Source organism: Pteropus alecto, unplaced genomic scaffold (assembly GCF_000325575.1).
Source record: "Pteropus alecto unplaced genomic scaffold, ASM32557v1 scaffold110, whole genome shotgun sequence".
Classification (NCBI taxonomy): Eukaryota; Metazoa; Chordata; class Mammalia; order Chiroptera; family Pteropodidae; genus Pteropus; species Pteropus alecto.
In genome coordinates, this window is record NW_006431920.1 from 4,237,464 (window position 1) to 4,252,935 (window position 15,472).

The 15,472-nt window shown below is 41.8% G+C and overlaps 1 protein-coding gene across 1 annotated transcript in view; it reads right to left on the bottom strand.

Moving 5' to 3' along the window:
- The window catches only part of COL4A3 (collagen type IV alpha 3 chain), an 82,805-nt gene that overhangs the window by 57,468 nt on the left and 9,865 nt on the right, over positions 1-15,472 (bottom strand). The window contains 11 exon segments of the mRNA XM_015585385.1: positions 872-949; positions 1,109-1,150; positions 4,629-4,664; positions 4,819-4,881; positions 6,724-6,781; positions 7,831-7,868; positions 8,663-8,716; positions 9,384-9,446; positions 10,929-10,973; positions 11,539-11,583; positions 14,597-14,686. Coding sequence (XP_015440871.1) covers positions 872-949; positions 1,109-1,150; positions 4,629-4,664; positions 4,819-4,881; positions 6,724-6,781; positions 7,831-7,868; positions 8,663-8,716; positions 9,384-9,446; positions 10,929-10,973; positions 11,539-11,583; positions 14,597-14,686 — 612 coding nt within the window.

Sequence of the window (15,472 nt, forward strand, 5' to 3'; positions counted from 1 at the left end):
AAAATTAAATGTGGTAATAGCTGCAAAACTAGGAATATACTAAAAGCCATCTAATTGTACACTAAATAACTCAGTTTTATGGTCTGTGAGTTATACCTAATAAAGCTGTTAAAAATTCGTTATAACTAAAACCCACGAATTGTATACTTTAAGAGGTGAATTTTATGGCATGTGAATTATATCTCGATCGAGCTATTATTAAAAAAACAATTGATTATAAGTCTAAACAATAAGGATGGCTTATGTTTATTTCTTAGTTAATCCACTAGAAAATTGCTAGTTACCCCCTCACTTTCCTATTTCCCCCTTCCAGACATTTTAGGGATTGATGTGTTACATTGTGATTCACTTCTGAGCATTGGATCTGGTTCCATACCCTGGTCCTAACAGCAACTCTGCCCTGAGAGCAAAAAGCAAGTTAATGTAAAAATAACAGGGTCATAGTGTCCTTGGAGAGGAATGGGGACCAAGTTGCCCTTGAATTACAATGGCAGGATGAAAATGTCCCGGACGATTATGATGCCCCCCCACCCACATCTTTAGGTTATTACCATCCAATTGGATCAGAGCTGCACACACATTTTGTTCTCATTTATTCAGAAATACTCACCGAATACCCACTCTGCGTGAGGGACAGTGAGAGCGGGGAGGGGCGTAAAGGGTGAGCAAACTTAACCCCGGGTTCTACCTTCAACAGTCTTGGAAGTTGCATGCCCCAGACTTTCCCCGTTCCACATTTTCTGGTTCAGGAGTAAATGATAGAGAAGGAATAAAACCCAGAGGCTCAGGAAGTCTGTGAGGGCTCATCTGAGCTGGGCTGAGATGAAAAGAACTTGGGAAGGCAGAACCCTAATGATGAAACCGAAGTTACCGTTCTGTTATCTGGGCCCGTCAGCGTCACGATCACGGTTCCCGGTAGTCCAGGGGGTCCTGCCAGTCCTTTCACGCCCTAAAGACAAGTACACTCAAGAGTTAAAAACGAAACAACACCTCCTCTATCAAAGAGATGTACGTTTCCCCTTTAGTTCTTTCATAAGAAGATAGAGCAAACGGAAGTTTGAGAACTTAAAATATCTTGACCACTAATAAACCATATTATTGGAATTACCCGCTCTCCTTTTTGTCCGATCATGTTATCTCCCATGTGTCCCTGGAAGAAAGGACAAAACTGAATTATTTTTTAAGAAAGAGTATGAATAAATAGTCTAAACCCATGAAAGTTCCAATATTTGTAACTGAAACTTCATATTTTAACGTTTTTTTCTCCTGGGGTCACAATTTCCATTTTATTTCTTCTTAAAATAACATATTCTTTTCTAAATTAAAGGGTAGTTGATATACAATATAATATTAGTTTCAGGTGTGCAATATAGTGATTTAATATTTATATATCTTACGAAGTGATTGCCACGAAAAGTCTGTCACTGTACAAAGTTTTTACGATATTATTGACTGTATTCCCTGTGCTGGACACTATGTCCCCATAACTTATTTATTTTATAACTGGAAGTTTGTACCTCTTATATCCCTTCACCTTTTCTACCCTCTCCCTCACCCCTCTGGTAACCCCCAGTTTATTCTCTGTATCTATGAGTCTGTTTCTGTTTTGCTTTGTTTGTTCATTTGTTTTTTGTTGGTTCATTTGTTTGATTTTACATATAAGTAAAATCATACAGTATCTGTCTTTCTCTGTCTTATTTATTTCACTTAGCATAATACCCTCTAGATCCATCCATGTTGTTGCCAATGGCAAAATTTCATTCTTTTTTATTGCTGAATAATATTCCAGTATATATATCATGTCTTCTTTATCCATTCATCTATTGACAGACACCTAGGTTGCATTCCCGTCTTGGCTACTACAAATAACATTGTCATAAACAAAGGAGTGTGTCTTTTCAAATTAGCGGTTTTTTGTTTTTGTGTTTGTTTGTTTGTTTGTTTGTTTTCGGATAAACACCCAGAAGTGGAATTGCTAGGTCATATCGTTATTAGATTTTTAATTTCTTGAGGACCCTCCATCCTGTTTTTCATAGTGGCTGCACCAATTTACAATCCTACAAACTGTGAGAGTTCCCTTTTCTCCACATCCTCACCAACACTCATTATTTGTTCACTTTTTGATAAGAGCCATTCTGACAGGTGTGAGGTGATAGCGCATTATGGTTTTCATTTGCATTTCCCTGGTGATTAGTGATGTCGAGCATGTTTTCATATGTCTGTTTGCCATCTGTATGTCTTCTTTGGAGAAAGTTCTATTCGAGTCCTCTGCCCATTTTTTAATTACATATTTGTCTTTTTTGCTATTGAGTTGTAAGAGTTATTTATATATTTTGGAATATTAACTCCTTATTAGATATGTCATTTACAAATATCTTCTCTCATTTGGTAGGTCGTCTTTTCATTTTGTTGATGGTTTCCTCCACCGTGTAAATTGTTGCCCTTGCTTGAGGAGACATATTAAAATATATTGCTAAGACGGATATCTAAGAGTTAATTGCCTGTGTTTTGAGTTTTTTGATTTCGGGTCTTAAATTTAATTCTTTAGTCCATTTTGAGTTTATTTTGTATATAGTGTAAGAAAGTGGTCCAGTTTTTTTTGTTTTTTTGCATGTATCAGTCCAGTTTTCCCATTACCGTTTATTGAAAAGACTATCATTTCCCCATTATATCTTCTTGCCTCCCTTGTCATAGATTAATTAACCAAATCAGCTTAGGTTGACTTCTGCACTCTCTATTTTGTTCCATTGATCTATGAGTCTGTTTTTCGTTTGTTTGTGTTGGCTAGTACCATGTTGTTTTGATTATTATAGCTTCGTAATATAGTTGGAAAGCAGGAAGCATGATACTTCCAACTTTGTTCTTTATAGTTTAATTTTAGTGTTAGAATTATATGTTATTTTAGCTATTTTTTAGAGTAGAGTGACAATATGTTTTTTAAAGTGGAGAAATTGAGGTGCAGAAAGTTTAAGGAATTTACTTAATATGGCAAACGATGACATGAGATAGTATGGGGTAGGGGAAGGAACCCAGCTCAGAGGACATTTTTCTGGCTTATCTGCTAACTAGTTTTGATTCCACTGGTTGGTTACTAAACTTCCTGATGCCTTAATTTTCTTGTCTGAAAAATAAGAGGGATGGGGAGCTGAACTTTAGGAGTCTAAAATTGAAGTTTAGGAGTCTAAACTTCATAGAGAAGCTAAGAATAGCATTAAACTACTTGACATCACTAGTTATTTAGTGACATGAGACAGTCCAATGTGAAGAGTCTGTCTTCACTAACGATGGCCAACCATCATTTCAACCAATGTCTTCTTGCTTTTTTGTTCTGCAGTATGCAGATCTTACCGCCGTTAGCCCACAAGGTATAGAGAAAAGCTCAAGATAAAGACTCAAAGCACTTTAAGCATCAGCTCTGCCATTTACTGTCTCTGACAATTCAGTAAACCCGAACCTATCCATTTCAGTGTGTGTATGTGTGTGTGTGTGTGTGTGTGTGTATAAAATAATACATGTGAAAGCACCCACCCCCAACACAAAGACTACCTGATAGTATGAGATACTGTGTTGACCACTAATTTTCTGGTGGGGTTCAGCCTCTCCCAACATTTTCTTACTTAAATTAATAAAGGGAATTAGAACACAGTGCCCCAAAATACACTTTAGCATAAGGATTATTTTGAGCTGAAGGCAGTTGAAGAACAGCAAATCAGCAAATGCAGAAAAATGTCCTCCACCCTCCCCTTATCTGCCTAAAGACAGGGTATATAAATCTCCCTTTGCGAGGGTGTCAAGCTTCCCCTCTCCTGTGCCAGGAAGAAGGGACAACTGTTACCACCGGAGGCAGCTCTGACTAAAATCTGCATAAACAGAACTTATTGAAATAACCCTTTTCTTCCATTAGTTTCTCCCATATATTTACTTTCTCACAAACTGAAACCTTTCTCCTTCGTACTGTCGCTTCTCTACAAATGTACTGCCCTTGGTGAGAATGGCACACAAGCCTCTGAAATGTGACCGCCGCTTTGGGAATTTTCATTTCATTTCTGTGAGCAACCCCCCGCCCCCCACCTCACCAAATGCATATGAAATAAACGTTTTTCTCCTGTTAAGCTGGCTTTTGTCGGTTTAATTTGCAGGGCCCCGGGCACTGAACCTAAGAGAGTAGAGGAATAAGTTTTTCCTCCCAGACACTAACAATTGGTCTTTTAAATAGAAACATGCACGATCCCGCCTAATGAGTGCATGCGTGGTCATCTTTTATCAATTAACGTAAGATCAGGTTGGTTTTGGGAAACAGCCCACAATAAAAATCTATAGACCAAAGTGCTGGGTGAATGGTAGGATTATCGGAAATGAGAAATTTATGGACTAGCGATCCTGGTCCTTTTTCTGATAAGGAGCCCCTTAGGATTGAATTGAGACTCTGTGTATCAGGGCTCAGTGACTGAAGGGCAGGGAGAGGAGAGTTAAGGGGTGCAGAGGCTCCAGCCATGCCGCTTTCCGGCCGGGCACCCTTTTACACTTCTGGGAGGTGCCGGCCGTTCCCACATGTGGAATCAGACGGGGTGAGGCATTCAGACTGACTAGGGTGTTCTGGCTGAGACGACGTATGAACTGTAATTTACCTTAAATCCTGGAGGCCCCATGGTTCCTGGAAAGCCCTAAAAATAAATAAATTAATTAATTAAATAAATACTAATCCACAGATTAAAATGACAGCAGGAAATGCACCAAGTCAGAAAATCCTGTTTTAAAATGAGCTCCAATTCTATTATTAGTTCACAGTGTCTCCAGCAATGGTGACTTCGTACTCACAAAGAATCCTGGAGGGCCAGGTGGGCCGACGGGTCCGGGAAAACCCGGGAGGCCTGGCAAACCCTATAGATTAAGAGATGAATAAGAGTAAGTTTAACTGTACTTCTCGCCTAAGAACAATGTCCATTAGTTCAGTGCATTAAAATATTTTAATAGAATCTGAGGAGCCGCGATGCCTTCGATTGATGGCGGCAGTTAATTATAATAAATGCCCCAAAGAGTGTTGCCACGTGTAACGGGCTGTACTCTGGAAAAATGACCAGAGCAGTTGCTTTACTTTAGAAGAGCTTTCAAAATTAAAAAAAAAAAATTTTCACCTCTCTCTCAGACCCTGTTGAGTGTGCTCCTACCTTGGGCCCTTTTACCTGCCTTCCCTCCACTGGAATCCTCTTTCCCCAGAGGTCAACATAACTCACTGTCTCTCCCTGCCCTTATTTTTATTCGAATGCCATCCTTTCCATAAGCCTTCCCTGCCTGTCCAATCTAAAGCTAGCCTAGATTTCCTATCTCTGTCCCTGTATTATTTTTTCCCTTGGCATTTATTACTATCAAACACTCCACACACTTACTAATTTACATTTTTTTCTCCCTTTTTACCCACTAGAATGTAAATTCCATGAAGACAAAAAATTTTTTAAAATTACATTTTGGGTGATCTGTACGCTGTGGTAGCCTGGAGTCTAGAACAGCCGCCGGCACATAATTGGCACGTAATTAATAAATATATCTCATGTAAGTGAGTGTCCTCTCTGCTCTGTCTTCAGCAATAGCACAATGTGATACAGAGCTGACACTCAATTCACATTTAAGAGAGACACACATGCCCCAGACTGCTACTGTCCCCTCCCACGGCATCCCCTGCCCTCGGCATCTGCCCCTAAAATGTTTTCTACCCAAAAAACCAAGAGGCACGATATTCTGTATCTTTTCCCAAAAGCCTATAAAGGCTTCTAATTGCCTCCTTCTGCAGTTACGCAGCTCACCATCGGCTGGCGTGGCTCGCTGGGTAGGAGTTCCACAAGCTTAACTCAAACTCGGACTCATCTAGACAAATATCAGTCTCCACTCAGGAATTTACACATGTGCTTCTGCGCTAAGTTAACGTATTTCTGGTTCATTAACCTGAAAGTTTAAATGACTCAGATCTACCAAAAGGTTCTTTTGAATCACCAGGTAAAGCACATGTAGCTCCCATCCCCCAAATAGGTAAGTTTCTTTGCATCCATTCTGGATTCTACCTCACCTCTCCCCTCACCCCCCAGACCACATATACATAGATCGGAAAGCAAATTATTCGACAGGAGAAAGATGCATTTAAATCCTGCCAGTCATGCAAATTTTGCAATATAGCTGTTATCTAATATTACAGTTTTAAATGTGTTCAATATATGATACAAATCTAGTCTTGATTTTAACAAATACAGAGGAAGTGCAACGATTTTTCCTAGAAGATTCTACCTCAGATTTAAGAAAGCTTGGGTCACCGACTTAAGAAGACATGAAAAGACATCTGCATAAAAACATCTTATATCAGCTACATGCAGTTTCTTAGAATCAGGCGAATGTTTGAGAATGAAACGAGGTGGGTATATAAATAGGAGAAATATGAATGTACATTAAAAATGTTCTTAAGGGTGTGAGAAAAAGATATAGAGGGAAGGAGAAAAGAGAGTGAATAAGAGAGAAAAGAGAGAGAAAGAGTCACACAGAGAGACAGAGAGAAGAAAAAGGAAAGGGAGAGAAAGACAGAGAGAGACAGAGAGACAGCTAGAGAGAGAGAGAGAGAGAGGGGAGGGGAAGGAGGAGGAGGAGGAGGGGGGGGGGAGAGAGAGAGAGAGAGAGGAGAGGAGTAAAAGGGAAGGGAGGGACTGAGAACCACAGGCCTCGTCTCCCCAGGGCTTGTACCTGGAATCCTGGAGTTCCTGGCCACCCGGGGTCCCCTTTTCCATCGAGTTAAAAAACCCTCAAAAATGAACGCGTTCATCAAACATAATTAATGTCATATTTTCGAAACCCCTTTAAATGCTTATCCAAGGTCCAGCCGCTTCAAGAATAAAAGTACTTTCTTGTGTGGACTATAAAGGGGCTACGTAATAAACCTGACGAGCTCAGGGACCAAAAGTAACCAGGTGGGATGGTCCGATCACAAGTTCCTAACTGGACAGGCCGTGGCGGACAGTCAGGCCTATAGTTTCCTTAGCAGAGGTCAATCTTTATCGTAGATGAGCTTTGTCTGGTGCTCTTATGCATCTAGGATAACATACCTTTGAAATGTGAGAGTAATTTTCTTTTCTAGACCCCTTGAAGACATAACTGCAGGCACCAGAGCACAAGACCACAGAGCCCCTCATTTCTATCTTGTTGCCCACGTCCCATCTCTATGTGCTGTAAACAGTGAACATGAACTATCCTGTATCCACCAGCGTAAAAGAAGTATGTGTTTCTCCATTTTGATTTTTATCCAATCTTAGAGATTTCCCTGTGTTGCTTTCTCCCACCTCCTTAATCTGCCACCAATGGATTTCATGTACCTTTCTTACGTCTCCTCCTTTGATTCTAAATGCATGAAAGGAACTACAAAACCGCCATTTCCCGGAGCATTTTCTCAATCCATTGAGATCATTCTTCCGGGTGTGTACTCAACAATTTGGCTCAGATAAACTCTTATGAAACTTTTCTATACGTTTGCATATTCTTTCTTTGACTCCCGGATACATACTTAGAGAAATGGTTTAGGATTATGTTGCTACTCCGTTTTGAAGAATTCAAAGCATTTTCATATTTTATAAAATTAACAATTTATTGTGGAAGGAAGAAAGACCCAAGGATGCTAAACCATTTTCCAAGATACCAAAATTCGTGGCAAGTCCTGATCTAGAATGTGGGTCCCCAAGCATGAGGTCAGCTCTTTCCTTTAGTTATGAAATCTGATTTGTAATTACTTATATCTCATTATTTAATAGAAGTTCTTTTCATATGTGCAGTTAGAGGTTTGCGATAATAATACGCCACATGTGACTTACCTTTTCTCCTTTCAAGCCAGGAGCACCCTAGGAGAAGGAGCAACATATTAACTGGAGGCAAATCAAATACACAACATCTCTGCTTTGTCCTGCTCTCTGCTATTCTGCCTCCTCTCCCGTCTGTGAACTTCCTGCTGGCTTTAAAACAAGCTCAAGTATCTCTGATTTCAACAAAGGCTTCCCTAATCTCCCCTGCCCCTGCAATACTGCCCTGCCTCTCCTTCATGCCCTCTGCAAACTTCCTGTCCTGGTCACTTCTCATTCACTCTTCAGTCCCACTCTCCATCATGGAAGTCCCCCTTGCCAAGGTGTGTAATGACTCTGACATTGCTAAAAATCAATGACTAAGTGTCGGTTCTCATCTTACTGGAGTCACAGCAGCATCGGGCAGCTGTCTGCCACTTGTCTCTACCGAATCATACCTTTCTTGGGCTCGGCAATGGACCCCTCCTGGCTTCCTTCCACCACGAGGGCCTCTCCTCCTCTCCAGGCTCTTTCTCCTTGACCTAGACATGACATGCTGCAGCTCTCTGTCTCGGTTCTCAGCCCCCTTCCTCTGCACCCTCAGCTCCTTGAGTCAGCCCCGCCCCGGCCGCCCCTCTGCCTATGACGCGGCTCCACCGTATGCCTTCGAAACAAAACAGTCTAAGTGCAAACCTGAACTCATCAGGCGTTTGCTCATTCAGTCTCCAACTATCAGCTGAATGTTTACTATCAGCTGCCCCGGTTGTCCCCAAGTCGTGATGGATTTGCCCATTCTGGATTAATCACTTATATTTATACTTTACGTTTTTGATGGAGAGTCGGAAATGCAAACCTACCAGGATCCCTGGGTAGCCTGGTGTCCCACGAAGTCCCGGAAACCCTCGGTCGCCCTGGAAGACACACAAAGCTTGTCATTCTTAGTTGTTCTAAAGCAGCCTGTGGAGATATTTCCTTGTTTCTCTCTCTCAGCTCTGCCGTGGTAAACCTAGACAAAGTAACTTAAGTTTCTTATGGCTACTGGGTCATGAGGCTGAAAGCCAGAAAACCATTATCTTAATTGAAAACAGGATTAGAATATCTTGTTTCTCAAATTGTGCATTAATGGCAAAAGTCTAATTGTGCCAAGAACTTTTTAATTGCTGTCTCCTTGAAACTTTAGTAATTAGTCCTTTCAAGGCCACCATCTGGGGAAAGGAGAACAAAGGAGACGGCGGGCATCGAAACGCTCAGTCATACTTTTCCAAAGACATTTTGCATTCTGAGATTTATCTACATTCACAGCCTCAGTTGAAAATACCCGGTTGAGCTCCCAGTTATCTTTGTGTGGGAGAACATGCAAGAACTTCCTCAAAAGACGATCAGAACACGAGGCATGAGAAGAAAGAAAATAGGAAGGATCCTGATTAAACGTCACATTTCTGCCCCGAAGATATGTGCTGTTGGCTCTGGCTAAAAGAATATTTCAGGGAAAGTTTATCCCATCTCACTGCTACTTTATCCTGATTGATTCATTTGGTAAAGCATTCGGTAATCACCACCCGTGTAGGAAGTATGTACCTTAGAACCATTGCATCCTGGTAAACCAGCCATTCCATAAGGTCCAGGATGGCCCGGGGTGCCCTGAAAACAGAGCGAATTTCAAAAAGGAGACGTAAGCACCAGGCCCCAGGACCAGGTGGGAATAGCGAAGAGGCCAAGTTATAGGGAAAGGGGTGCTAATTTAGATAGTTATTTAAATCTAAATGGTTATTTAAATAATTAAGGAGCAAATGTAGTCATTTTAGAAAATCATTTAAATAAAAATCATAGCAGATAAAATGAGTTAATTAAAACAATGAATTATCAAGTGAGATACAAATATTTTACATTAAAAGAAGGCTTTTCTTTATAAAATGAAATAACATGCTTTTTTTACGTTTAGAGTTTGGGTTGAGGTTAGAATTAGGGTTAAAGGTAGAGTTGAGTTTAAGTATAGGGTAAGGTTTTTTTTTCTTTTCTTTAGCTTTAAAAAATTAAATTATCGAGATGACATTGGTTAATAACATTATCTAAGTTTCAAGTATACAACTCTGTAATACATCATCTGTACATTGCATTGTGTGATCGCCGCCCAAAGTCCCATCTCTCTCCATCACGATGTACCCGACCCCGCTACCTTCTTCATCCTCCCCCCACCCAGCCCCATTCTCTCTGGAACCAGCATTCTGTTGTCTGTCTATGAGTTTGTTTGTGTTAACATGCTCCGTTAAGCTGGAAGGGAAAGAAAGGAAGAAGAAGAGGGACATGTGTACAGAGGTAACTATTCCATAATTATATGTTATTAAACAGTATCCTATCCCACCCTACCCTACCCTACCTTACCCTATGCTACCCTACCTTACCCTATGCTACCCTACCCTACCCTACCCTATGCGCTACTCTATCCTATTCTATCCTATCCCACCCTACCCTACCCTACCCTATGCTACCCTACCCTACCTTTCCCTCTGCTATAGTATCCTATCCTACCCTACCCTACCCTACCTTACTCTATGCTACCCTACCCTACCCTATGCTACCCTACCTTACCCTATGCTACCCTATCTTATCCTATCCTATCCTATCCTATCCTATCCTATCTTATCCTGCCCTACCCTATGCTATGCTATCCTATCCTCTCCTATCGTACCCTACCCTACCCTACCTTACCCTATGCTACCCTGTCCTATTCTATCCCACCCTACCCTACCCTATGCTATAGTATAGTATCCTATCCTATCCTATCCTACCCTACCCTACCCTATGCTACCCTATCCTATCCTACCCTACCCTACCCAACCCTACCCTACCCTGTGCTACCCTACTCTGCACTACCCTACCCTAACTTACCCTCTGCTATAGTATCCTATCCTATCCTACCCTACCCTATGCTTGTATTTCAGGAAATACAATTTGATCGTAGCTGTACGTCCTACCAATTCACACTCTATTTTGTGATTCTACTGTGCCATTTCACCATGTAGCAAATTTATTAGTACCCATTGCCTTGTGCTATTTCTTTAACCTTCTGATTAAAATGAGCTGACTTTATTTCTCCAGTTACACATTTTCCGCATTACTTACTGGAAGTCCGGGAGGACCCGAAAATCCTGGTAATCCAGTTATTCCCTAAAGACATAGAAAAGGGGAAGGGTGGCGAGAAAAACACTTTTAAAATGTTCAACCTATAAACAGAAAATCATTTCCCATTCCAATAATCCCATCCTGCAACTATAATTGGAAACGGCTAAAAACTATTTGAAAAACAGAAAAAGGCTGACAAACCTTTGTAAATCTTACGTTTACATAACATTAAAAAAGATGATTAAGATTGTTTTTGGCTTGGCGGGGGTAGGTTTTAAAGGTACAATTTGATGACAGGACAGAGCTCCAGTCTTCCATGAACACTTTGGTGAGTGTTTATGACCCGTGCATATACACGTAAAACTTCTCCACTCCAGATGGCCCTCATCCTCCTCTCAGTAGATTGATACCCACCCCCACAGTCAACACTGTTTTCACTTCTACCATTAGAGATTAGTGTTACCTGTTCTTGAACTTCCTCTATATAACTGTACCATACACAATGTACTCCTCTGTGATATTTGCACAACTTCTACAGTGCAGAGTTCTTTCCTTTTTTGAAAGAAGAATTTTCATCAAACTATCAAGGTGGACTGGTTGGACTACTAACCCTTACACCTTTGGGACCAGTGAGTCCTGGAAGTCCTGGAGAGCCCTAGATCCAAATGAAAACACAAAAAGGAACACTGTGAAAATCATTCGACACGAAGGAACCCATAAATTAAAGCACCCCCCACCCCCAGTTTTATTCACACTCCCAACAGTTTTGCTCCTGTGATTATTTCATTGTTAGCATGGTTCGATGAATGGCTTGTTTCGTTGAGCAAAAATATTGATCAGAAAGGACAAAGAGAATCTTATTGAGACCCTCGCTACTCAAGGCAAGGATCCAATGTTTGCCTCATCTGGGAGTTTTTTAGAAACAGAATCTCAAGTCCCTGCGCCTCCCAGACCTATTGATTCAGAACCTGTGTTTCAACAAGATTTCATGATGATTCTTGTTCACGTTAGTTTCTGAGAAGTCCTGGTATAAAAGCCCCACATGAGCCAGGCAGCTGCTGAGGTCTGAGAAGGATGAGTGACGATCGCAGTGGTGGACAAGCATGGTGGCCAATATTTCTGTGCATGAGAAATACTTTAGTAACAAAACGTGCCTGATATGCACACATAAATAAATAGCAAAGGAAGAACGGCCTGCACCAGAGATAAACTTGTTTTGGCACATCATAAATACAGTTTTGAGGCCCTGTTTCTTAGAAAATAACCTTAAATGGAGACTGTCTTAAGGAGGCCACTGGGTGTAAAAGTCTCATTGTCCAAAAGCTGTTTTCATCATTCCTGAGGGTTTCAGAATGTTTTGGCGTTTTCGATTATTTGAGAAAATGGTTATTACAGAGTCTTCTGAGATTGGACCATCAAGGCCAAAGTCAGCCTTTCCTGACTGAAGTGGAATTCTTGGGTGTGTGACCATATCCTCCTTCTCTGCAGGATGCTATTTGTGTTTGCAAAAGACAGAAGAATGACTTGCTGGTTTTGCTTTCACACTGTGAATTTTCTCATCAAAAAAAACAAAAAACAAAAAACTAAACAAAGCAAAACAAAAAAAAAAACGTTTAAAAGTAAGATAGGAAGTTGATAAATTTGAAAAATCTTTTTGGTCGGATTTTAATATTTTTTGCCTGTGTTTCATCAAATGATCTTTTGTGGCTACATCTATAAGCTGTGTTTTAAAATATGAACTCCACAACAATATGGCACACAGATTTTCTGGATTAACTTTACAGAATACCTGCCCGTTGGGTACCCCATACCGAGCACCATGCGTTTACACCTTTCATTTTAATTTTTTGCTGGCATCGTTAAAAAAAATGCCAAAGGAAACAAGTAGAGTGGGGTATAGAGGACACAACAAAAAGGAAAGAGTTGTTATTGAGCTGATCTGAAGTCCGGGGTTGAAGGGTCAAATTCATGGTACCTGCAAGACGGAGGAAAATCTGAGGTCACGCACTGGAGGGGGCGCCGTGGAATACTCAGACCCTGACAGTCCAGCATCAAAACACCTTTTTCAAAATTAGGATCAGAAGCGGAAGTGGAGAAACAAAACCTCCGTGAGTAGGATAGACGGGAAATGGTAGAGATCCTGGAAAACGACAGCCGTTGCCTTTTAACTTGGAAACCGTAGGCGCGGGTTTCGTTTCTCTGGTCGCAGGCATTTGTTCTGACGTCGTCTAAAAGCAGGTCGGAGCGCTGAGTCTGCCACCCATTCGCTGTGTAACCCAGGACGAACGACTTACGCGCTCTGACCACCAGTTTCCTTATCCATAAAGTGGAGCTAATAATGGGAATTAAGTTATGAATCGCCAGTTATGATTTATGGAACCGCTGTAAGGAATAAATGAGGGACCGTCAGGAAGACATTGTCCAATGTCTGACGAAGAGTAAATTTGCTGTAAATATTGACTTGGATGACCATATCAATATTCTATACGATATTTATGAAATTTAAAAGACTGTGCGGGGTCCGATTGTGATTGCCTTTCATAACTTATCGGTTCGTTCATAGCTTGCCGGAGGCCAGCAGTCAGGGGAGCGGACACGTGAGTGCGTGAGAGCCCAAGCTTACGTCTGGCTGATGTCCCCTGCGTGAAAGAGCCATCAGCAAATCTCGTGGCTATGCTGTTCTTTAGCAAATCCTCTAGGGCATTGATTTAAACAAAGCCCTTTGTTGTACCACAGACTTTAGGATAAAAATGTATGATGAGGGTGAAGGGCAGTGGGCTCTGGTCAGAACCTTCCCTTCCCTGATGTGTCAAGGACCAGTTGAGAAAGAAGTGCCCAAGGAAGAAGGCAAACGAGAAGAGAGGCAGAGGAAGGAGGATTCCAGAATCGAAGACAGACTGGGATTCAAAGAGAGAGGGAGTGATCCGCTCTGTCATCACTGAAACAAAACAGAGGGCTGCAGGTCAGATAAAGACTCAAAAGTATCCATTGGCCCTGGCCACTTGGAGGTCACGGGTGACCTCTGCAGGGGTCATCAGGAGAGACAGGGTGGAAGGCAAACTCGCGCTGAGGAGTGAAGAGGAGGCGATGAGCTACAGCCAGCAGGTGTAGCCGTTTTTGTTTTTGTTTTTTGTTTTTTATAAAGCTTGACATGGAAAAGAAAGACAAGGAAAGGAAGATCTAGAGGAAGCTGTATATTAATATGAGGAAATATTTTTATATTTAAGGGCTGAGAGGGAAAAGGCAGCATCTAAAGGAGAGTTGAAGTGTCTCCGAAAGGAGACACCTCTTGGAACAAGGTTACAGTTTTGATCTGTGGCCACGATCCAGGGAGAACGGAAGGTGAAAAGATCTCATCCTTTCACGTAGGAGGAAAGAAAGGAGGGGCAGACGCAGGTGTTGAAACTGTGTAGATTGGGGAGGAGGGGACGTTGAGTAGGGGGCTTGATGATTATAAGGATCATTTACAGTGATCTTGGAATAGGATGCAGTTCTGGTGGGGGTGGCGGGGCGGGGGTGAGCAGCTAAGACTGGAGAAGCGGCATTTGCTGTGGCGGCACCTCCCATCCGCTAAGATGTGGAGCTCTCTCCATGTTCCCAGCAGCCAGGGGTAGACATAAAGAAAGTTAGGAGGAAGTAGGATTCCTCAAGCTGACAGGCTGACGTACCTTGGGTCCCCGTGGTCCAGGCACGCCTTCAGGACCTGGGAATCCTTTCTGGCCAGGAGACCCAGGGGGTCCAGGAAAACCTTTATCCCCCTATTAAAACCAAAACGAGACAGGAAAGACACAGAATGGCAAACATCATTCAGCAACACACACAGCCTTAAACATCTTTCTTTTCTTTGTGACTTGATAACATTTTGCGTACGTTTCCCTCAGATGTAACAAAATAAAATAAAATAAAATAAAATAACACTTAGCAGTGAGTGTATCAGTAACTGGCCAGCTGCCAGCTGTTAGCATTTGTCTACGAGTTTGGAAGTGCTGCCCGGAGCTATAAAAACTCTCCCCCAAATGGCAGAACTACACAGAGCAGAGGTTAAAGGAAGAAATCAAGAATGGAGGGGAAACCCAGTTAGAAAGACAGAGGTTAGTGGAGAGTGTTTGCTGGGGGCTGGAGGGAGAGTGAGGATAAGGGACAGAAATGTGTTTGGGAGTGTGCAAAACTGCTCTGCAGCTTGAAAAGAACATGCAGGCTATGGGTTTTGGTCCTTCCTTGGTTGCACGGAAATGAGTAATTCAACCTGATGTTCGTGTAGGAGATGCGGGGGAACTATCGAGGGTGGCATCCCCAAGAGCGTGAGCTAAATAGCTTTTTAGAAAGAGTCAGATGATATTACAGGAAAGCCTAGTAGTGAGTGAGCGAAAGTCATTTAGGCCCAGTGAGTGATGTGGCTCTGCCCACGAAGACTCTTCCCATTGACATGGATCCTGGGGTTATTCTGTAACAGTAAAGGCTATCAGTTGATTCAGTCAATTTAGTGACACAATTGGCAAGTCAAATTTTGAAAGGGAGAGGGAGAGGGAGAGGGAGAGGGAGAG